The 20,400-nt window shown below is 41.3% G+C and overlaps 1 protein-coding gene across 1 annotated transcript in view; it reads left to right on the top strand.

The window, feature by feature from the left end:
• Positions 1-2,652: 2,652 nt before the first annotated feature.
• Positions 2,653-20,400, top strand: part of PIWIL1 (piwi-like RNA-mediated gene silencing 1) — a 31,116-nt gene continuing 13,368 nt past the window's right edge. The window contains exons 1-15 of the mRNA XM_012657648.1: positions 2,653-2,730; positions 3,019-3,133; positions 6,908-7,033; positions 7,833-8,047; positions 8,421-8,542; positions 9,611-9,691; positions 10,321-10,518; positions 10,935-11,046; positions 15,261-15,387; positions 15,641-15,758; positions 16,309-16,423; positions 17,605-17,792; positions 18,186-18,258; positions 19,719-19,919; positions 20,035-20,138. Coding sequence (XP_012513102.1) covers positions 2,653-2,730; positions 3,019-3,133; positions 6,908-7,033; positions 7,833-8,047; positions 8,421-8,542; positions 9,611-9,691; positions 10,321-10,518; positions 10,935-11,046; positions 15,261-15,387; positions 15,641-15,758; positions 16,309-16,423; positions 17,605-17,792; positions 18,186-18,258; positions 19,719-19,919; positions 20,035-20,138 — 1,973 coding nt within the window. The remainder of the gene's footprint in view (positions 2,731-3,018; positions 3,134-6,907; positions 7,034-7,832; positions 8,048-8,420; positions 8,543-9,610; positions 9,692-10,320; positions 10,519-10,934; positions 11,047-15,260; positions 15,388-15,640; positions 15,759-16,308; positions 16,424-17,604; positions 17,793-18,185; positions 18,259-19,718; positions 19,920-20,034; positions 20,139-20,400) is intronic.

Raw genomic sequence — 20,400 nt, 5'->3', positions numbered from 1 at the left:
CCCGCAGTCCCGGCGCTGACGCTCGCACGCAGTACGCGGGCCGCTCTTTGCGGGCGGCGTGTGCGGTTCTTTCTGCTCGGTCGTCTCGGTTGCTTTTCTGTTGTGGCAAAACGGGCGGCATGAACTTTGCCGCCTTGGCCGTTTCTGGGCGCGTGGGGCGGCACTGCGCCTGCGCCGGCTCGTGAAGGCGGAGCTGCGCCGCCGGGCGGGCGAGGGCGATTCGGCGGAGACGCCGCCTCGCTGGGGCGGGTGTCGGAAGTTTGTTTTCTGGCCTTGGACATGGATGCGTGAACCGTCACCGGATCAGGGCGCTTTCGAACGGAAAGGGGACGGCCGAACCGCCTGGCGAGCTGGCGTCGGGGGTGGCGGCGGCGCGTTTGAGTGCGGGGCCCGCACCGCGGTCCTCATCGCCGGCACCTGGGGGCCGCCGGGTCGAAACCGGGTTCTAACGCGGTGGGGCGGGGCGCAGCCCCTGGCCGGCATTTGCATCTGCAACAAGGTCCAGGTGCGGCGGGTGGGAGGCCACGCACCGAGCGCCGCCGCTGCGGGAGGGCTTCCTGGCGGAGACGGCGAGTCGTTACTGTCGTCGTACCTCGATTCCAGGGCGCACCTTTGCACAGGTGCGAAGGACCGGACCGCGGGCAGCAGCCTGGTTAGAGGAGCCGCTGAGCAGGTGCACGGGAGGGGCGGGGAGAGACGCCACCCGCTGCAGCAGGTGGCAGCGGGGCTCGGCGAGCCCCGTGCGGGGAGAGACCCGGATCCTTCCGGTTTATAGGGGAGGCTGAGGCTCGTCCTCCGCAAAGGCCGAGCCCCGGGCGGCGGAATCGTGGCGTTGCTTGTGTGGCGACTGGACGCCAGTAGGCTTTGCTGGCGTCTCGGAGGCTTCCAGATTCAATTGTGTGTCGCCAGGCGGAGACTCGAGCGTAGACGCCAGCACGCCCAATGCGTGGGTTAAATGCACGTGCAGCCGTCGTCACGGGGCACGCAAAGCGAATGCGAAGCGGTGTGAGATGACCGAATTAGCTGTAGCAAGCTAGCGCCTCGGTAGGTTACCTTGTGCATCCCGCCTCGGAAACTCTGATTCAGAGCCACATCGTAAGGGTCTCCTGTGGCGACCGTTTGCTTTCGGTCCTGTGGACCGCAGTAGGACGTAGCCGGAGGTCTTTAAGACGGGGGATGTCGTTAGGTGTGTCTTTTTAGGAAGGTCATCATGGAGCAAAGAATTTTAGAAGCTGTCGAAACTCAGAAAAGATGGTAACGTGACTTGGAGCAGAGTGCAGGTGGATGCAAACGACGTCCTAGCCTGCCCGTGAGAGCCTGCGGCCGCGCCTGCGCGCTGGACACGCAGCCCCCGCCCCACCGCGTCCGCAAGGCCCGCGCGGCCTGGCCTGCCCGCCCCGCAGTGCTCGGCTGCTGGTTCGCTGTGCTGGGCTCGCGGGCGCCGCTCGGTTCTGCGTCGGTTCCGAGCTCTCGGCGTTTCGGCACCGTGGTTGTGACGCCCTGTCTGGAAGACTGGTGCCACCTGCCTGCCAGCTCCTGATTCTTTGGCATCTCAGTTTGAGTGTTATTAGAGGCAGTCCTCTGTAGTATGTAAGTCAGTTCCTGCTTTTTTTTTAGTGAGAACATTCTGCTTGTTTCTGTCATTGTGCTTTTTAAAAGTCGTAGTTGTAATTTTATTTGCCTTTTCCCTCGGGGCTAATATTTGCTGAGTGCTCACCAGGTGCCAGGTGCTTTTTAAGCACTCTGTGTGTTTGCATTGGCTCCTCACAGTCGACCTGTGCAGTAGGTTATTCGAGGTGTGTTGCAGACGTAGACAGGAGTCACAGGTTGCGTGGTTTGCTGAAAGTTACTTGTCCGGAATGTGAAGGAGTTGGGTTCAGGCAGCTGAGCTCTGAGGCCTCGACCCTGAAGGATGTGAGGACACTGTTTTCTACTCCGTGGCGGGGCGAGTGGGTGTTAATGCCTCGTGCCCATCCTGGCCACCAGCAGGCACTTGAAGACGTGGAGGGAATTGCAGCAAATGCGCGAGCAGCGAGGGAGTAGTTTAGATAGAGACGAATGGCTCTGCCACTTTTCTTAGGAGGCAAAGTAGACGGTGGTGCCCCTCGCCAAGAATGAAATTATGGGACGTGAATGATGAGGCAGAAGAGATGGTATTAGTTTGGTGTGTTCAGTGTAAGCTGCACATGGAACTGTGGGAAGATCCAGGAGGACACCGTATGTATGTAGAAGAGTCTTGGTGGGAAACTTGCCACAGTGCCCTGTTTCATATATGTACACACGTGCATGTGCAAATACATAAAATTTCCAAATGGGAAAGAATGAACTGGTCACCAACATCTCAATTCTATTAGCACTCTGTTCCTTCTGTGTCTGTTTATAATACATCAACTGAAAACGTAAATCTTATGTTAAAATGAGTTTTCCCTTTAACCGTAGCACAGTGCCCAGTCCACAAGAAGCACTTAAGTTTGTTGAACATAGAGATGGTTGCTTTAAACTGTGTCAGGAAAGATTAAAAAGATATATAATTGCCTGGAAGTTTATTTTAGAATCTCAAGTAAGTTTAAATGTAACGTTGTAGAAATGGTCAGATGTGATTGTGTACATTGAGTGTTGTTTTCATAATTATTTCCTCTCTAGGAAAAAAAAATGACTGGGAGAGCCAGAGCAAGAGCGAGAGGAAGGGCCCGGGGTCAGGAGACGGTGCAACACGTGGGTGCCGCTGCTGTGAGTGCTGTACCACCCCTAACTATGGAAAATGTCTTTGAACCTTTATCAGCCGAGGCTGTGGAAAATAAATTAAAAACAGTCTATGGAGGAGATAGGAAGTGAGCAAGTGAGATCATGTTCTGTTTCCTGAGGATAGTAGAAGTGGATTCTTGACCTTATTTGGTGACTCTTCTCTCCAAGAAATTTCTTTTTAAAAATATTCGATTACTAACTTAGATTGATGTTGTTTGAATGTGACCTCTTGACAAAAAAGGAACGCTGTTCTTTACTTGCATGTAACTACAGAGTCAGCAACCTGGTTGTATTCAGCCTAGACCTCAGCAGCCACCGGCAGAGGGGGAGTTAGTTGGCCGTGGACGGCAGAGAGGAGGAACAGTAGGAGCAACAGCCAAGTCACAAGGTGAGGAGAGCACAGCGAGTCTGTGCGTGTGTGTAGTGTTAAATGTGGAGTAGTAAGTAGTGCTCAGGCCCTTTCCGTGAGGGTCCCACAGAATAACTTAATAACATTTCTCTTAACCATGCAGCTGCTGTGGGTGGAGTGCCACGCGATTTCTTTTCTCCCTGAAAATGAAAAAGAGCCTCGACATGACAGGGCCCTACATGAGCTATTACATGAGCCATTTTTAGAACTTTTTTCTTCATATCTTTAGTGATTTCATCAAAAGCTGACCAACTTTATAACCGATTTATAAAACACATTGTCACGTGTTGTATCGGTTAACCTTGTTTCTAAAATGCAAAAACTGAGGACAAAGTTGTGACAATGGGTGGAGTCAGAGCATCAGTTCTGATTCCAAAAATTGTGCTTTTTCACTGAATTGGTACAAAAATGAATTATTTGGATTCTTGATGTAATAGTCTCCTGTAGTTATTAACTTTGGCTTTTGTATAGGAAAAAACATATAAAGAAACAGACACACACACTGGGGAAACTGGTTTAATAAAGTTGACATTTTAACTCTGGGATGGCTGTGGGGAATGGGCTGTTCAGTAAATAGTGTTGGGGCACACGGCTGCTTAGAAAGCAGAGCTGGTTAATTTATTCCTTGCATTAAGTTCCCTGTACTTCAAATACTTAACCATAATTTAATGAAATTCCTTAACATCAGGGGAAAAAATGGATGAATGCTAAGATAACCTCGAAGTAGTATAAATTGCACTATGACAAATACTGTCAATGTTGAAGGACGTATAATAACATGAAAACTTGCCAAAACGACAGAAGAGCAACTTCCTCTGATACTCAGACCATGCTCATAAATCCATAATATTAGCTATCTGGTGGGAAAGTGAGCAAAGGAAATGAAAAGACAGTGCACTGAAAAATACAAAGGCTAATGGAAATATTAAGCCTTTTGATTAAAAAATGTACATTAAATTGGAATATTTTTTTACCTGCTTCTCCATTGTATTTTTTGCTTATGTTGGTAATTATAGAACGGGCACTGGTGTCCCTGATGGCATTGTACGATTGTACTGACATTTGGATAGTGTTTTATAATGTATAGTGACTATAATGGTACCCTTTTATCAGTAGTTTGACTCCTGGAAGTGTCAGGTGTTCAACAGACACTGGAGGTAAGTACAACATGGTTGTGTGAGGGTATTAACTCAATACTTAATACCAAAAAACTGGAAACACCTCTTAACCGACAAGAGTTGGATAAAACTATTGTACTTTAACGATAGCGTACCATTTGGCCATTTTCAAGAATGTAGGGACCTGCCCCTGCTATGCCAAATGAAAACAAGTTGTAAAACAGCATTATCTTCGTGTATTTAATAACTACATGTATATATATGTTTTCTGTATTTATACATAAATTCTAAAAGTTTTTGAAACTTAGATTTATTGTTCACCTATTCAGTTATATACAGAAAAATTTTATTGAATTAAAACTTGGTACAAATATATGTGCTAAAGCTGTGTAAGAAACATTTTCTTAAAATGCAGCCTTACAATGCACATACAACTGTGGGAAATACTTTAATATATTAAATGTTTTATGCATCAGTCTTCACTAATAATGATTTTTTTAAAAAGTTACTCATGATCTTAGATTTAATTTATGAAACACAATTCCCTATCTATAAAAAGGTGGTATCTGCCTTTAGAGGTAAAGATCATTGTGAGATTAAATAACATGTAGGACAACAAACCAAGTCCCTATTTTGTCATCTTTCACTGCTCTTGTGGGGATTATTCTGAGAATTGCTTGTCACAGTAAATGTTCAGGTACCCACTGTATTTTAGACGTGAATATGACAAGTTTAACAGATTTATTGTTAGCGAGACATTGTTTGAACCCTGACTTTCATTCTGTAAAGGGCGTGGATACACTGACGGATCCTTAAATAGCACAGTGGCGAGGACTGGTTTGTATTTGGAGTAAAATCACTCTGGCAGCTGCATGTAAGGGGGAATTGGCAAGGTCGCCATGCTTACCATTCTGAAATCTGTGCTCTGTAGAATGACACTTAAGCTTTGGCTAAATGTACTATAATTTAACAGTACTATAAAGAGTACTGTATGTAGAAAGGGGAACAGATTTCATCATTGTTTATTTTCAGAAACTAACAAGTGAGTTTTTGCATCCAGAACTGAATTTTTCTAAGACAAATTAAAATTTTTCAGAGAAAAATTTCAAACAAGCTTTTATGACCCCTTATTGTCATCAGATTGAACTCAGGAAGCATTACTTATTACTCACCCACTGCCATAGATACTTTAAACTGGAAGTCTTCAGGATGAAAAGCTCACTGAGGGAAACAAATATGAACAGTTACATGTTTAAAGAATTTTTAAATAGAGCCCTTGCAAATCATGAGGTACAGAAACTAGTACCTACTAAAGTGCTTTCTTTGTAAGTGATATTTAAAACTCATTACATGCCTGTAAAGTTTATTATCCTCAGTTTTTTAGGTGAAAAAACTGAAGCTCTCACATTAAATAACTTGTTTCCAAAGTATATCAGGAACTGAAATATTTTGTTTAAGCCACCGTTTAATCTCAAATGAGGCGGTTCTCGTGTTTGTGATCAGAAGAGAATTGGACTGTTTGATCTTTTTGTTCTTTTGTCCTGAGTCTGTGACTTCCATCATTAAGACTTATGCTTGTTTCAGAATGGCCAGCTGAGCCCCTCCTGCCACTTTATCCAGGTTGTAGATGCCACGGGCAGGACAGGGCACAGAACACAGAAAGCACTAGTTAGCATTTGCTCTCCTCTGAAGTTTTCCCAAAAATATCATCCTACAGTTTCTGCTTAACTCTGTTAGGCCATGCTTAGTTGCAGGGAGTGTGGAAATGTTAGTCTGTTTGCATATATTACTCCCAAAATAAAATGGTTTTTAGAGAAGAATGAGAGATTGGTTATGACTAATTAGCTGATAGTCTCTTCTCTGCAAGATAACATACCTGTTAACTGACAGCTAGAATTTTAACACTTGACTGCAAAGCCCATATTCATTCTTTGGCCCACATCATACTGTTGATTTCACATACTTAATTATATGCATTGTGAAAATTGAATGACTTAATAATTTAGTTTCTTATAACCACAGCTTTTGGAACTAAGCATGAACCGATTAATCAGTACCTTATTACCTATCCCAGGATGAGATGTGTATCATGGGGGTGGGGTATGCACAGGTGCACCCGTCCATTCTTATGATTCTCAGGGCAATTAAATAGTAAGGAAGTTACATCTTAGACTTAGGTTTTCAAATCAAGGTTATAGATTTAAACCCTTAAATTACCAATTTCTGGAGCTATAATTGCATCATGACAGATTTTGGAAAATACTAATGTCAAGGCCCCTAGATGGTTATCAGACTTATAGAAAAATAATTTCTTGGTCAATAAACATGTGCTCCTGAGTTCTTGCATTACAGTCTAGTCATCCTGATCTTTTAAAGATGTGTATCTCTTGAAAGGGAGTAACTGTTTGTCTAGGGTTGTGACAAGAAAGACTTTATGAATTAAGTTATAACTAGGAAACTATTCTACTGTTTGGCAGATACATCCTCAGACATTTTGATAGGATTGTTATGTATTATCTTGCATAGCTCAATATTCTTTGGGCTACATATAGTAGTGCTATGGGAATTAATACTATTATTTATGTTTTATATTGCCCAGGTATATAATTTTCTCTTTTTTTTTTTTTTTTTTAAGAACTCCAGATATCTGCTGGATTTCAGGAGTTATCATTAGCAGAGAGAGGAGGTCGTCGTAGAGATTTTCACGATCTCGGTGTGAATACAAGACAGAACCTAGACCATGTTAAAGAATCAAAAACAGGTAGGTTAATTATGAATACAGTTTTATGAGATTACTTCTCAAGTACACAGGACAGTGAATTGAGGCACTTTATTTTACATGTTTGTTTGTACGATGCATTACTAGGAAGAAAAAACATGTTTAGTCAAGGATCTGGCGTGGCTTTTCCATTTTCCTTTCTCTTTTGGCTTTGATGAAATAGGTTATAGGTGTTTTGTTTTAAGAGACAGGGTGTTGCTCTGTTGCCCAGGCTGGAGTGCAGGGGTGTGATCACAGCTCACTGAAACCTCCACCACCTGGGGTCAAGCAATCCTCCTGCCTCAGCCTCCCAAGTAGCTGGGACTACAAATGCTTCCCACCATGCCCAACTAATTTTTATCTTTTGTAGAGAAGGGGTCTCACTATGTTGCCCAGGCTGATCCTGGGCTTATGTGATCCTCTCACCTTGGCTTCCCAAAGTGCTGAGATTAAAGGTGTGAGCACCCAGCCTATAGATGTCGTTAACTGCATATTTTAAAATGTCTCATTAAATACTCTGTAGATCATTTTTCTTTTAAAACTCTTTGCCATGAAGATATTTGCTTGGTTGCATTGTAAATTACTTAGTCTAAGGAGGATTTATTTCTAAATATATGATTCTTTAGGAAATCAGCTAAAGAGATAGGCTGGTGGTCCCCAAAGTCAGACATTGGAGAACTTTCATGTGGTCTGCTGCACTAGCTTTGTATTTACAGAACTGTGTCTGCCTTGTCCTGGTAGGAAAGATTTCAAGGCAGAATAAACTTGATATTTTGTTGATTGACTGTGACTGACTTTTCAGGTTCTTCGGGAATTACAGTAAGGTTAAGCACTAACCATTTCCGGTTGACATCGCGTCCCCAGTGGGCCTTGTATCAGTACCACATTGACTATAACCCACTGATGGAAGCCAGAAGACTCCGTTCAGCTCTTCTTTTTCAACACGAAGATCTAATTGGAAGGTGTCATGCTTTTGATGGAACAATATTATTTTTACCTAAAAGACTACAGCAAAAGGTTATTTCAAATGTCTGGATGGGGCGAGGGACATGGGGGATTTCCACTTCAAAGCAGAACTGCCACAACATAGGGTAGGTCAGATGGCTTTCAGAGAGACCCCAGGGGTCTTCTGTCTAATAAGACTGGTCATAAACCCAGAGGATACTTTGGCATTATTTTATCATTCTGAAATCAACGTCAGTAACTTAATGATTACAATTGAATCTTAATACAGACACTTAGCCGTTCTTTTCTCATAGCTGTTTTTTAAAAATTCCATTTAAAATTTTTGTGTACTTTTCAGTGTTGCTTTATTAAATAGGCATGATATGATTGGGCTTAGTTTTCCTTTAAGAATTAAAAGTTTGGTTTTCCACCTCTCTGGCTTTAGGTTACGGAAGTTTTTAGTCAGACCCGCAATGGAGAGCACGTGAGGATAACGATCACTTTAACAAACGAACTTCCACCCACATCGCCAACTTGTTTGCAGTTCTATAATATTATTTTTAGGAGGTATGTTTGTGTTTTGTTTTCAACATTTTATTAAGAAAAATTTAAAGCAAAAGTTGGAAGAACTGAAAGTTTAATTACCTGTATACTTTATTACCTAGATTCTGCGACGTTTGGTTTCTCTGTATTGTGATGGTCATTTAAGGTGTGGTTTACTGATGTAGCATTCATTGACTTGCTCTAAGCAAGTATTCTGTCTTTAGCTTCCCTATCGTGTTGACATCAGATCTTTCCCATAACTGTCTGCGCTTGTGCTAAGAACACAGTATGCTCAGGAGCTTGTTGCCGACTGTGTATTCCTTCTGCCCGCAGTGGGTACTTGATCAGGAAGAGGGGCAGGGTTGGGGCTGTTCGGGTTACTTGTTCCACCACAGGAGACATGCGTGCTTGATCCTTCACTTTCAGTGTATATACCACGTTTGCCAAATCCCAAATCAAGACACGTGCTCTGCAAAGAATTTTTTTTGCAGAGGGATGAGAAAGAGTCTAGGTGAGGCTGAAATTTGCATTAGAATTGTGGGGTATAATACTTGGGTTTGTAATTTACCTTTTTAAGTTGGTTATAAGATAGCTGTCACTGATGATAGGACAATTCATTTTGATAGATACTTGTTTTATGTTAATGTAACTGGTAGATTTATTTTTCTCTAAATGAGAGGTTGGCAAACTTTTCTTTGCAAAGGGCCAGACAGTAAACATTTTAGGCTTTTCAGGCCATGTGGTCTCAGTTGCAGCTATTCAGGTCTGCTGCTGTACTGTGAAAGCAGCGTGGGCAATATGTAAATGAACAGTCCTGGCTGTGTTCTGGTAAAACTGTCGATGGACACCAAAACTTGAATTTCATATAAATCATGTATCATGAAATAATCTTTTGATTTTTTTCTAACCTTTAAGAAATTTGAAAACCATTGTTAGCTCATAGGCCATGAAACAACCAGCAGGTAGGGTGGATTTCGCCTGGCCAAAGACCATAGTTTGCCAACCTCTACTCTAAATAGCATGCCATTCTGATTGCAGCATTAGAGATACTTATCAATATTCAGTTTTTTAACTATTCTGACCTTTTTCTAGGCTTTTGAAAATCATGAATTTGCAACAAATTGGACGGAATTATTATAACCCAAGTGACCCAATTGATATTCCAAATCATAGGTTTGTATGAAGTGGAAAGTTGCCTATTCCTTAGGCTTAATCACAAACTTTGAAAATGATATTCCAATTTGAAATGATCAAATTTGCTGCCCTGACTATTAATAGTACCCATCACGTTAAATGAACATTTAACTTGGCTTGAATAATAATGACACATCCCAGAAAACTTGGATTTAAAAAAAAATCACATAATTTATCTGTCACTGGGAAAGCATGTATAGTTGTGCAATGCTATTAATGAGTTTGTATTTTGCTCTTAGGTAATAAAATTCATCAGTTAATGTGGTGTATCAAGATCGCAGCCTAAGTGCTTTAGGTTTCTTATAATAATTGTAGGTGCTTTCAGTGAGATTGGCAGCTTTTTGAAGTCTTAGGCCAGTGTAGCAAATAGTTTAATAAAGTTAGTGTATTTATGTAAAATGGAACTTATTATAATTATTGTATATCGCAGGTCTTGAAAAGACAAATCTTTATCTGGAACCATGTAAAAATCTAGAAATAAGTGAATTAACTCATTCAAAAACTTTGTAGTTTAGACCAAGTTAATGAAGATGAAAAACATAAATATGTACAAAAACCCTTCTGGATATTTACAGAGGTTACTTCATGACTTGCATTTTATTTGACAGGTTGGTGATTTGGCCTGGCTTCACTACTTCCATTCTTCAGTATGAAAACAACATCATGCTTTGCACTGATGTTAGTCATAAAGTCCTTCGAAGTGAGACTGTTCTAGATTTCATGCTCAACTTTTATCATCAAACTGAAGAACATAAATTTCAAGAACAAGTTTCTAAAGAACTAATAGGTTTAATTGTTCTTACCAAGTAAGACTGCTTTTTTAAAATGCAAATCTTTTTGCAAGTCTTAAAATATTGTAGCTTTCTAGCCTACAACGTTAGAAAGAAAATAGAGTTTAAAGTCGAGTGGTGGGAATAGCATAGAAAAGGGGAGGGATATTTGTCACCTTTGCCAAGATCAAAGTTTTGGGAACGTAACTCATTTGGAAAGAACAAATATCTAATGATTATCATCCTTTCTACTTATTTTCTGATAGCAGTTTAGGCATTTCCCCCACCTATCTGGCATAGTCTGTAAGAAATCCTTTTCCCTTTCTCTTTCCATAGCATTGTATGTATAGCTAGGCGATTGTAAATTGTAGAGAATACATGCTGTCTAGTCCGTTTTTAATATCAGCTCTCCGCATGCCATCAAATGCAGTCAGATCTCAGTCATCCCACAGGTATAACAATAAGACATACAGAGTGGACGACATTGACTGGGACCAGAACCCAAAGAGCACCTTTAAGAAAGCTGACGGCACTGATGTCAGCTTCTTGGAGTACTACAGGAAGGTGAGACACCAGCACCAGTGTTACCCTCTTCATCTGAAGTATTTAGAGCTCAGTGGGAATCTGAAATATCCTCACATTTTTCTAGCAGTTGTGTGCACATTTGGAACAAATTGTTTTTAAAGCTGTATATAAATATGTTTATTAGGGCAGTCCCAGCATAATTGATTTTAACTCATCAGATTATTAAAATGCCTCCTTTTACTTGGTACAGTTCACATAATGACAGGTCCCCTCTCCTGGTTCCCTTTCCCAGTACAGTGAAAGCTTTGAATTGAAGCATGTGGAGGACAAGTAGGTCCAATAACAGTTGGAAATACGAGCTATCAGCTTACCATATTGTCTCTCACTGTATAATCAGCATTTTCTTATCTTCACCTGGAGGGGTGGTTTGAACCCTCAATACCGGTTGTGCTAAATCTACTGCCTGCGAGTTAACTCTTTTGATTTACATATTGGCAAAATTCGGATAGGCTTGTTTAGTTCACATAGGCTAGACCAGTTTATTGGGTGATCCTCAAACATAGTTTTATAAAGATTCTAGTTTTTGTCATAGTAATCACCAAATTGAAAAGATCCCGAGAGGCAAATCGCAGCAAGAACCAGTACCGGCTAGAAGAAAATAAAGTGTTTATACAGAAATGCATACTAACATTGTTTTAGTATTCAGAGATGAACAGATCTGGCCCCTAAATCCCCAGGGATTTAGAAGGTCATATTCCGTTCGATGTGCTGTTAAAAGTACAGGAAAATTATTTCTAGAAAACAGTATGAATTAAAATAGTAAACTTATCTCTGAAGTGCTAAAACTCATCACTTATTTTCCACTGTTAGTAGGATATATCCTGTTTCTAAAAATCAAGATAAATGAGCTATTGCATATTTATATTTTGTGTGGAAAATACACATTTACTAGTAGCCTTTGTGCTGCTGCTCCGGTGCGCTGCCGTGACTGAACGCATCAGAGTCCGCTGCCAAGGGGAGGGTTCTCTGAGAAGTTGCGTGAAGGGCTGATCTTATTCCTGGTAAAGTGAAAACAGGCCAGGAGTCATCTCAGCTTGATTTTCCTACCACTGTTTGCAACCTCTGTACTCCTTGAGGACTCCAACCATGCCTAACCTAGATGCTTCTGGGTGTCAGAGGTTACTGTGAGAAATGGGCTGTGGCATTTTCTGTTTAATGATCACTATTGGGGATGGGAGGAGTTGGTGTATGTTAGCAGCAAATCTAAAGGAAGCATCAGTTGAAAATGATGATTTAAACCTGAAGCAAGGTCAGGGAAAATCCTCCCCTTCCCTGACTAGTAGTGACCATCACCTGCCAGCCCATTCTTCTCTAATTTTTTTTTTTTTTTTTTTTAACTTACAAGCTCTGCCCCAGGCCCCTGCTACTGTGTGTTTAGCCCCTAGATGATCTCTAATCTTGGCTTTGCCCAAGCTTCCAGCATATGATATGTTGATAATTCTCACATTTCTAGCTCCAATCCAGACATGTCTAAGCTCAACTCCTGGTGGTTCTGAGTATTTGGATGTCTCAAAGATAACCTCACATGCTGCCAGCACTGAATGGATTATATCCCCCCAAGCTGGCCCCATTCAGTGTTCTTGATCAATGCAGGGAAAATAACTTCCACAAAGGTGGAGATTTTGTAGTTTATGTACTCCCCCAGTGCCTAAGTAGGCACTCAGGTGTTTGAATAAACAAATAAGTGATGGATAATTCAAACCTCAGACTGACCTCCATGGCTTCTCCATTGCCTTCTGTAACTCATTGCTTGTCAAACTAGCACTCTATCTTGTTATCTGAAATCCTTTCATTTTTCTCCTTTTCTAAGTGACTGTTGTCTTTCTGGGCCTCATTTTTCTAATTCATTCAACTAGTCGCTTAGTATTCATTCTGCTTTCTGATCCATTTTCAAACTCATACACATCCGACGTTCTTCTTCTACCCAAAGGAATTAGGTGACTTCCCATTCGTTGCTCCTGCATCTGGTTAAGTATGTTGGTCTTTATCCAGTGAGACCCTGAATGAAGCAGCCCCTGCTGCTGCTTCATCCCCGTGGCTTGTGCCCCACCCCAACCTCCTTAGCAGCCCAGGGCTCTTTCCCAGGCCGTCCTCCTTGCCGACACTCTGCACGCTGGGATCTTACCCTTGTGCTTCAGGTCTCAGCTCAGGTGCTTTCTGAAAGGAAGACTCTGTCACAACTAAGGATAATCAAGTGTCTTGAGTAGAAATGTAGTTTTGGTAGTAAGTGGTGATTTGGGATCGAAGATAATACCTAGACAACATTCAGCAGGAGAGAAGGGCCTTTGGAAGGGAAGATCACAGTCAGTAGGTTTTTTTTTTTTTTTTTGAGACAGAGTCTCACTCTTTTGCCTGGGCCAGAGTGAGTGCCGTGGCGTCAGCCTGGCTCACAGCAACCTCACACTCCTGGGCTCAAGCAATCCTTCTGCCTCAGCCTCCCGAGTAGCTGGGACTCCAGGCATACGCCACCATGCCCAGCTAATTTTTTCTGTATATTTTTAGTTGGCAAATTAATTTATTTTCTATTTTTAGTAGAGACGGGGTCTTGCTCTTGCTCAGGCTGGTCTTGAACTCCTGAGCTCTAACAATCTGCCCGCCTCGACCTCCCGGAGTGCTAGGATTACAGGCGTGAGCCACCGCGCCCAGCCACAGTCAGTAGGTTTTAAGAAGGTTTAACAATAATGTCAAATAGAAATTAGGATGCTGTTTCTTAGCTGTAGAGACAACATTAAAAAGAATTGACAGGGTGTTTGTTTAGGCCCTAAGAGTTTAGACAGGAAGGATCCCCAAGTTCCGTGTCAGGAACTATACACTTAAGGCCTTTGGGTGAAAGGGGGTGAGAGTAGGAACACCTCTCAAATTACTGCCACACTTCTGCCACGTGTCCCAAGTAAGTGATGTGATGTGAAGGGGGGAACTGTTATCAGACCCCTAATAAAATAGCGTGATGAAATAAGTAGTATAGCCACATGAAGCAGAGGTCAGGTATGAGTGTTCTACTGGAAATTTTCTTGTTTGAAATAAGAAAATTAACTATTTTTCCTGGATGGAAAGAAAGTCGAGGACAGGCTAGAATTTGTGGTTTCTTAATTCACAAGGGTTGTAATAGGTGGCCAGGACCTTGTCATGGGATAGGAACAAGAAACGGGCAGGTGCCCCTTAGTCTTGCTGTCTCCAGCCCCTCGGGCTGTGGCCTGCTAGGAAACCGGCTGCACCTCACTGAGCTGCGCACCACCCCCCACCCCTGGTCCGTGGGGAAATTGTCTTCCATGAAACCAGTCCCTGGTGTCAAAAAGGTTAGCGACACCCCTGCCTTAGTCCATTGATGAGAGACCGAGACTATGGAAATGGCCACAGTGAGGTTCCTTTTGTCCGCTCAGTGGAGATGTGCGATTTTATTAAATGAAAAGCCATATGTGAATTAGGGTGTTAAAAAGATCTACTGTCAGTGAGATACAGGAGAAGGTGGGGAAGAGAGGGTCTTTAAGACACAGGGCCAGAAGCTCTAGTGAGGATAACTCGTTTGAAGTCTGTTATGGTTCTAGAATCACAGAGCTGAGCTGGAGGCCAGAGAGCTCGTCTTGTAAGGACGTTGAATCGCCACTGTCATTATGTTTCGTCACTTCACAAACTGCAAAAGCATATTTTAGGCAGTGATTCCGTATGGGGAATCTTGATACTGCTTAATTTAAATTTGGCTTCTTGAAAATATGGAGATATTATAAGAACTTTCCTGATTAAAAACGTTCTGTAGCATAGAAACCTTTTCCCTTCCCCTATTTATGCTTATCGTGAGATGGCTTTTAGTGAGAACATGTAAGTTCTCACCACATGCGGTTTTAGAGGAATTATGCTGTGGTGAAGACACAGTCACACAGACTATTTCTAAACCAAAACGTCAAAAAATGAAGCAAACAGAACTCTGACTGAAAGTCAAGACTCAGAACCTTACTGTCCTTGATGATCAAGGTTTTGGAACAAAAGATGAGATACTCAGTAAAGCATATAAATCACAACCTGTTTTAGGAAGACTAAAAAATACATTTTTTTAAAACTTTATTTGGGAGCGGTTACCAGCCTTGCTATTGGCATCAATTCTTTATTTAAAACAAACAAACAAAAAACCTTTTTGCCCGCTGAAATGAGTACTCAAGGCATTTGCTGTGAACAATGACGCTTTCTCTCGCGAGCAGCAATACAACCAAGAGATCACCGACTTGAAGCAGCCGGTCTTGGTCAGCCAGCCCAAGAGGAGGAGGGGGCCTGGGGGCACATTGCCGGGGCCTGCGATGCTCATTCCCGAGCTCTGCTACCTGACAGGTACCCTTGGATTTTGTTTGCTTGGAAGGAAACTGGTGGATTAGTTACCCGTTCTTCTCAGAAGTCCTTCCACATTCCTTGACTCCCCCCTCTCTCGGCTCCACCTCCGAAAGCTCTTTTGTTAAAGCTGCTGCTTCCCCTTGGAATTAATTCTCCTCTTTCACTCGTCACCAGCCCACACTCCAAATGTTGTTTAGACCTGATCGTTATTTCTTTAACCATATGCCTAAGTATAAATATATTTTATTTAAAGGTCTAACTGATAAAATGCGTAATGACTTTAATGTGATGAAAGACTTAGCTGTTCATACAAGACTAACTCCGGAACAAAGGCAGCGTGAAGTAGGAAGACTCATTGACTACATTCATAAGTAAGTCTCGGTTTCACTAGGAGACAGTTTCAGTTTTTTCTTTAGTATTTTATGTGGGTTTTGTGGGGGTGACTTCCTTCAGGGGGAGTTGACAGAAAGTAACTTTCTCCTTTAGTATTTGCAGTATTTGGGGTGGCTTGTTCTTCATGTTTCTAAGTGAGGCTACCTCATGTTCTTCAGGAAATAATAAACTTTGTAGCCTGCAGCCTTTCTAATTCTTCTATTAGAAAAAGGTAACAGAAGCGTGCAATGTTTTTGAATAAACTACTTTCTGTCTTTGCTGTATCAAGGGGTTTACTTTGAGGGCATCAGGGTTTACTAGTTTGGGCATCAGATTCTAAATTAAAGAATGCCATGAGGAGAAGCGTAGAGGTGATGAGAGAAAAATAGATTGTATTTAAGCGTCTCCAGCATTCTCACTAGGATCTCAATCCTGAGAGAAACGTTGAAATTTATTGTAAGTTGGAGTGGATCTGTATTTGCACATATCCATTAGCTTTTGCTGTGTTTCTTTTAAGTTTAGTGACATGTAAATATGTTAAATTTACAGAGATGATAATGTTCAAAGGGAGCTTCGAGACTGGGGTTTGAGCTTTGACTCCAACTTACTGTCCTTCTCAGGAAGGATTTTGCAAGCAGAAAAGATTCACCAAGGTGGAAAAACAGTAAGGCAGTTTTTAAAGTTGTCAATCAAGTAAGATTTGGGTCAGATCACAATAAAGCAAGTAGGAATAACCTGCTTATGTGCCACATTGATCCTTTCCTCACCTTTCTCTTCTCCACTTTCCCTCTCTGTCAACTCACCGGAGCAGCCCAGGACTTCAGAAGTGGGTGTGCTTGAGGAAGAGAAAATGGGGAAGCGCTAGAGACTATGGAGCCTGTAGCTTGGTCCTCAGAATAATCTGTAAGACTTAGCTAAAAGGTGGCTTAATGTTTTTTCAATAACCTGCGTTACTTTAAGGCATTGAATTCTTCTAACTACCTGATTGGGTTGATACATTGCCACTAAAGTAATCTTTTACATGGAAAACTCGTTATTTGATTGGCTTCATCTTTGCCTGGACCATTTGTTTGTAGAGATAATAATATTAAAAATTATGCCTTTTATAAATAATCTTCAGAAAAGGAAAAGCAAGTATTCTAAAAATTTTTTATGTAAATGAAGCACCAAGTGTCAAAATATAAAAAATAATAGAAAACTCCCCTTCCTGCCTTCTAAATGTTCTATGAATAACAATTTAACAATGTAACTTAATATTTTGGTTGCAATTATTTTTATGATCCCCTGTAGAAATAATAAAAATATGTATCCCTGTGTCAGGGCTCAGGGAAGTGGGCAGGACTCACAGAAGACACTGGGTTTCTCCTCTATGATGACTGGCACGAGGGTGCTGTGCCCTGATTCGTGTTCATTCGTGTTCACTTTCTGCCTTGCCGTCCTATGTTTTGGAGCTTGCTTTTTGCATCGAACACCTCAGTCGGGTTGCTTAACTTTCAAAGCCTTATTTTTTATACCTTCATCATGAAGAAATAACAGGTGTCCTTACAATATTTTAGAAAAGATTAAGGAGAATGCAATTAAAGCACTTAGGAAAGTACCTGGTACAAGTAAGCACTCGAGTAGTAGCTGCCAATATATTTTAGATAAAATTGCCATCATCCTTTGGATACATTTTTGTATCTTTTTCTCCCACGGAAGACATTTTTATCTGTCACTCGAATTCAAATGTATAAGTAGTAGTACACTAAGTTTCAAAGTATGCCATGGTAGAATTATTGAAGACTTTTTGGCTTAATTCCTGAGAACTTACAATGGAATTTACAGTGTCTCTGAACTTTCTTCTAGTTTGATTACAATCCACAGTTTGCAGATTGGTCAAAAGAAACAAGAGGTGCACCGTTAATTAGTGTTAAGCCACTAGATAACTGGCTATTGATCTATACTCGAAGAAATTATGAAGCAGCCAATTCATTGATACAAAATCTGTTTAAAGTTACACCAGCCATGGGCATACAAATGAAAAAAGCAATAATGTAAGTTTATCGATTCATTTCTACTTTGAAAATTAATTAGCACTCATTCGCAGAGAGTGGGAACTCAAAAGTGATGGAGCTACTTGAAACAATAACTAGGTTACCTTAGCTGAAACATTTGCTGTGGTTCCCTATAATGCTAATAAACAGAATTATATTTTAATAACTAAGAATCGGTGGGAGAAAAGATCAATTAGGACTAATTCTCAAATGTATGTGCTTTAAACTATTGCCATTGCTTGTGTTAGAAACAGCCTTTTGCCTAAATGGCTATCATTAGTGTTTGATTTTATACAGAAATGTTTCGTGTCCTATAATATACAGGAAAATGTTTATGTGTGGTACATTTTTTGTCGTTTTTCCTCAATGTTGGATTATGTACTTCCATTCCAGGATCGAAGTGGATGACAGAACTGAAGCCTATTTAAGAGTCTTACAGCAAAAGGTTACATCAGATACCCAGATGGTAAGTAGCTAGTTGATACATAGGCAGTTTTCAGTGATGACATCTTTCAAAGGGGCATTTGTAAATCTTGGAGTCTTGAGTTCATTTTCCAAATGTTATAATTAGGTTCCCAAACTAGCCACAAAATATATTTTATTTACATAAAGTAGCTAAACTAATGCTAGCTTTAGTTGTGTGCTAGGAGCTTGTTATTGTGCTCTGCAAAAGGCATGGAGGGCTGGAGAAAAACAAAGCCATCTTCAATTTATTCAGACTCAGAGGCTTTATTTATTGTAGAAAATTTGGAAAAAACAGGCATTAAAGTAGAAACCAGCTCTTAGTTGTTCAGCACACATGGAAGTATAATCGTGTGATTAAATAGAAACTTTCTGGACAGTCTGGTGTAAGATCTGTCTCAGTGAGTGGGCTAGCCCAGGTAAACATGAAACTCAGAAGTTTGTAGACTTTAGTGGGCATCCACATCACCCGGAGAGTTTGACAATATAGATGGAGCCACTCTCCTAAGCTCTTTCACCTTTTATCCTTGAATGTGCTGTTGTGTCTTTTGCCCATCCGTCCGGGTGAGTGAGGGATGCCTTGGAGAAGGTGAGGAACAGATACTGCTGTTTGTGGAGTCTTACCGTGTAGTGTGTGCTTATGGGAGCTGCAGAGTGTCAGGGCCTGGAGATGAGGGCAGCCACTTAAGGTGGATGATTTTTATCTGTAATCTGAAATTTTCGGTTTCTAGGTCCAGTTTTTGGTTTTTTGTTTTTGTTTTAATCTGTAGCATAGTCATTAAGAGTGTAAACTGCAGTCAAATCCCTGGGTTCATGTCCTGGCGCCGCCATTCGTATGGGCTTGGGCATGTGCTTCTGGTTTTATTTCCTTCTCTGAGAACAGTTTGGTAGTGGTAATAGCAATAACAGTGAACCTTCATGACGCTTCTGAGGTGAAATGGCATCATCATACCTGGTGCTCCATTTTGTTCCCAAAATTGTCCATGGACTGCCTAGGAAAGTTTATAGTTTGATCAGATTCTCAAACCAGAGCTTTAAAGTTTAAAAGTTATGCTCCTAACTGAATCGTAAATTAAAACTGTGGAAAATCTTGTATTTGTCCACCTGTCAGTGATCACTAACTTGCATTGCCCTGTTCCCTGTCTCTAAATCAGTCCAGGCTGGTCACATAAAGCATATGTAACTAAGTTCTGGAATTTAAATGGTATTCAGTTTCAAGTGACATAGTTGCTTAACATGATTTCTTTCCTTTATGAGCATTTGTCATTTGGTTGAATATAATGAGCAGTATCTAGAAGTTCTTACTGTCATGCCAATTGGCTGTATGGCAGAAATGAATAGTAAAGTAAATGACAGTGCTTGGCATTCATACCTCACAGCTGGGCCTCGTTTCCTGTCCTCTCCCTTGAACTTAATCATCAGTTCCCTAATTCTTTGTAATGAGGGCATTTTGTTTGTTTTTAGGTTGTCTGTCTATTGTCAAATAATCGGAAGGACAAATACGATGCTATTAAAAAATACTTATGTACAGATTGCCCTACCCCAAGCCAGTGTGTGGTGGCCCGAACCTTAGGCAAGCAGCAAACGGTCATGGCCATTGCTACAAAGATTGCCCTGCAGATGAACTGCAAGATGGGAGGAGAGCTCTGGAGGGTCGACATGCCTGTGAGTTTTAATTAACTGGTAGATACACTTTTAAAATTGATACTCAAGAAAATGGACTTAGTCTTCAAATGTTGCTAGTACTCTGTGGCATCTAAAATTATATTTGTTATTAAAGCTGAAGCTGGCGATGATAGTTGGCATTGATTGTTACCACGACACCACCGCTGGACGGAGGTCAATTGCAGGATTTGTTGCCAGCATCAATGAAGGAATGACCCGGTGAGTGAGGCTGGGCAGCTGTAGGTGACGCTGTGGGTGACAAAGACCACAGAGGACTAAAGCTGGGGCTGGCGTCTGGGGGTAGGAGGTGCAAGAGCAGGGTTCATTCTTTATTTTTATCCTGCTGGTTTCTCTATAGTACCCACCAAAAAACTTAGAAAAGTTATTATTACCTACACTACCCCCTCATTGGCCTTAATTCTGTAGTATTCGAACTGCATTTCAGTTTATTTTTAAAATATTGTATTAGAGGGTACATCTC

Source organism: Propithecus coquereli, unplaced genomic scaffold (assembly GCF_000956105.1).
Source record: "Propithecus coquereli isolate 6110/MARCELLA unplaced genomic scaffold, Pcoq_1.0 Scaffold556, whole genome shotgun sequence".
In the NCBI taxonomy this organism is placed as follows: domain Eukaryota; kingdom Metazoa; phylum Chordata; class Mammalia; order Primates; family Indriidae; genus Propithecus; species Propithecus coquereli.
Note: the sequence above shows the minus strand (reverse complement) of the source record. Positions and strands in the feature narration are given on the sequence as shown.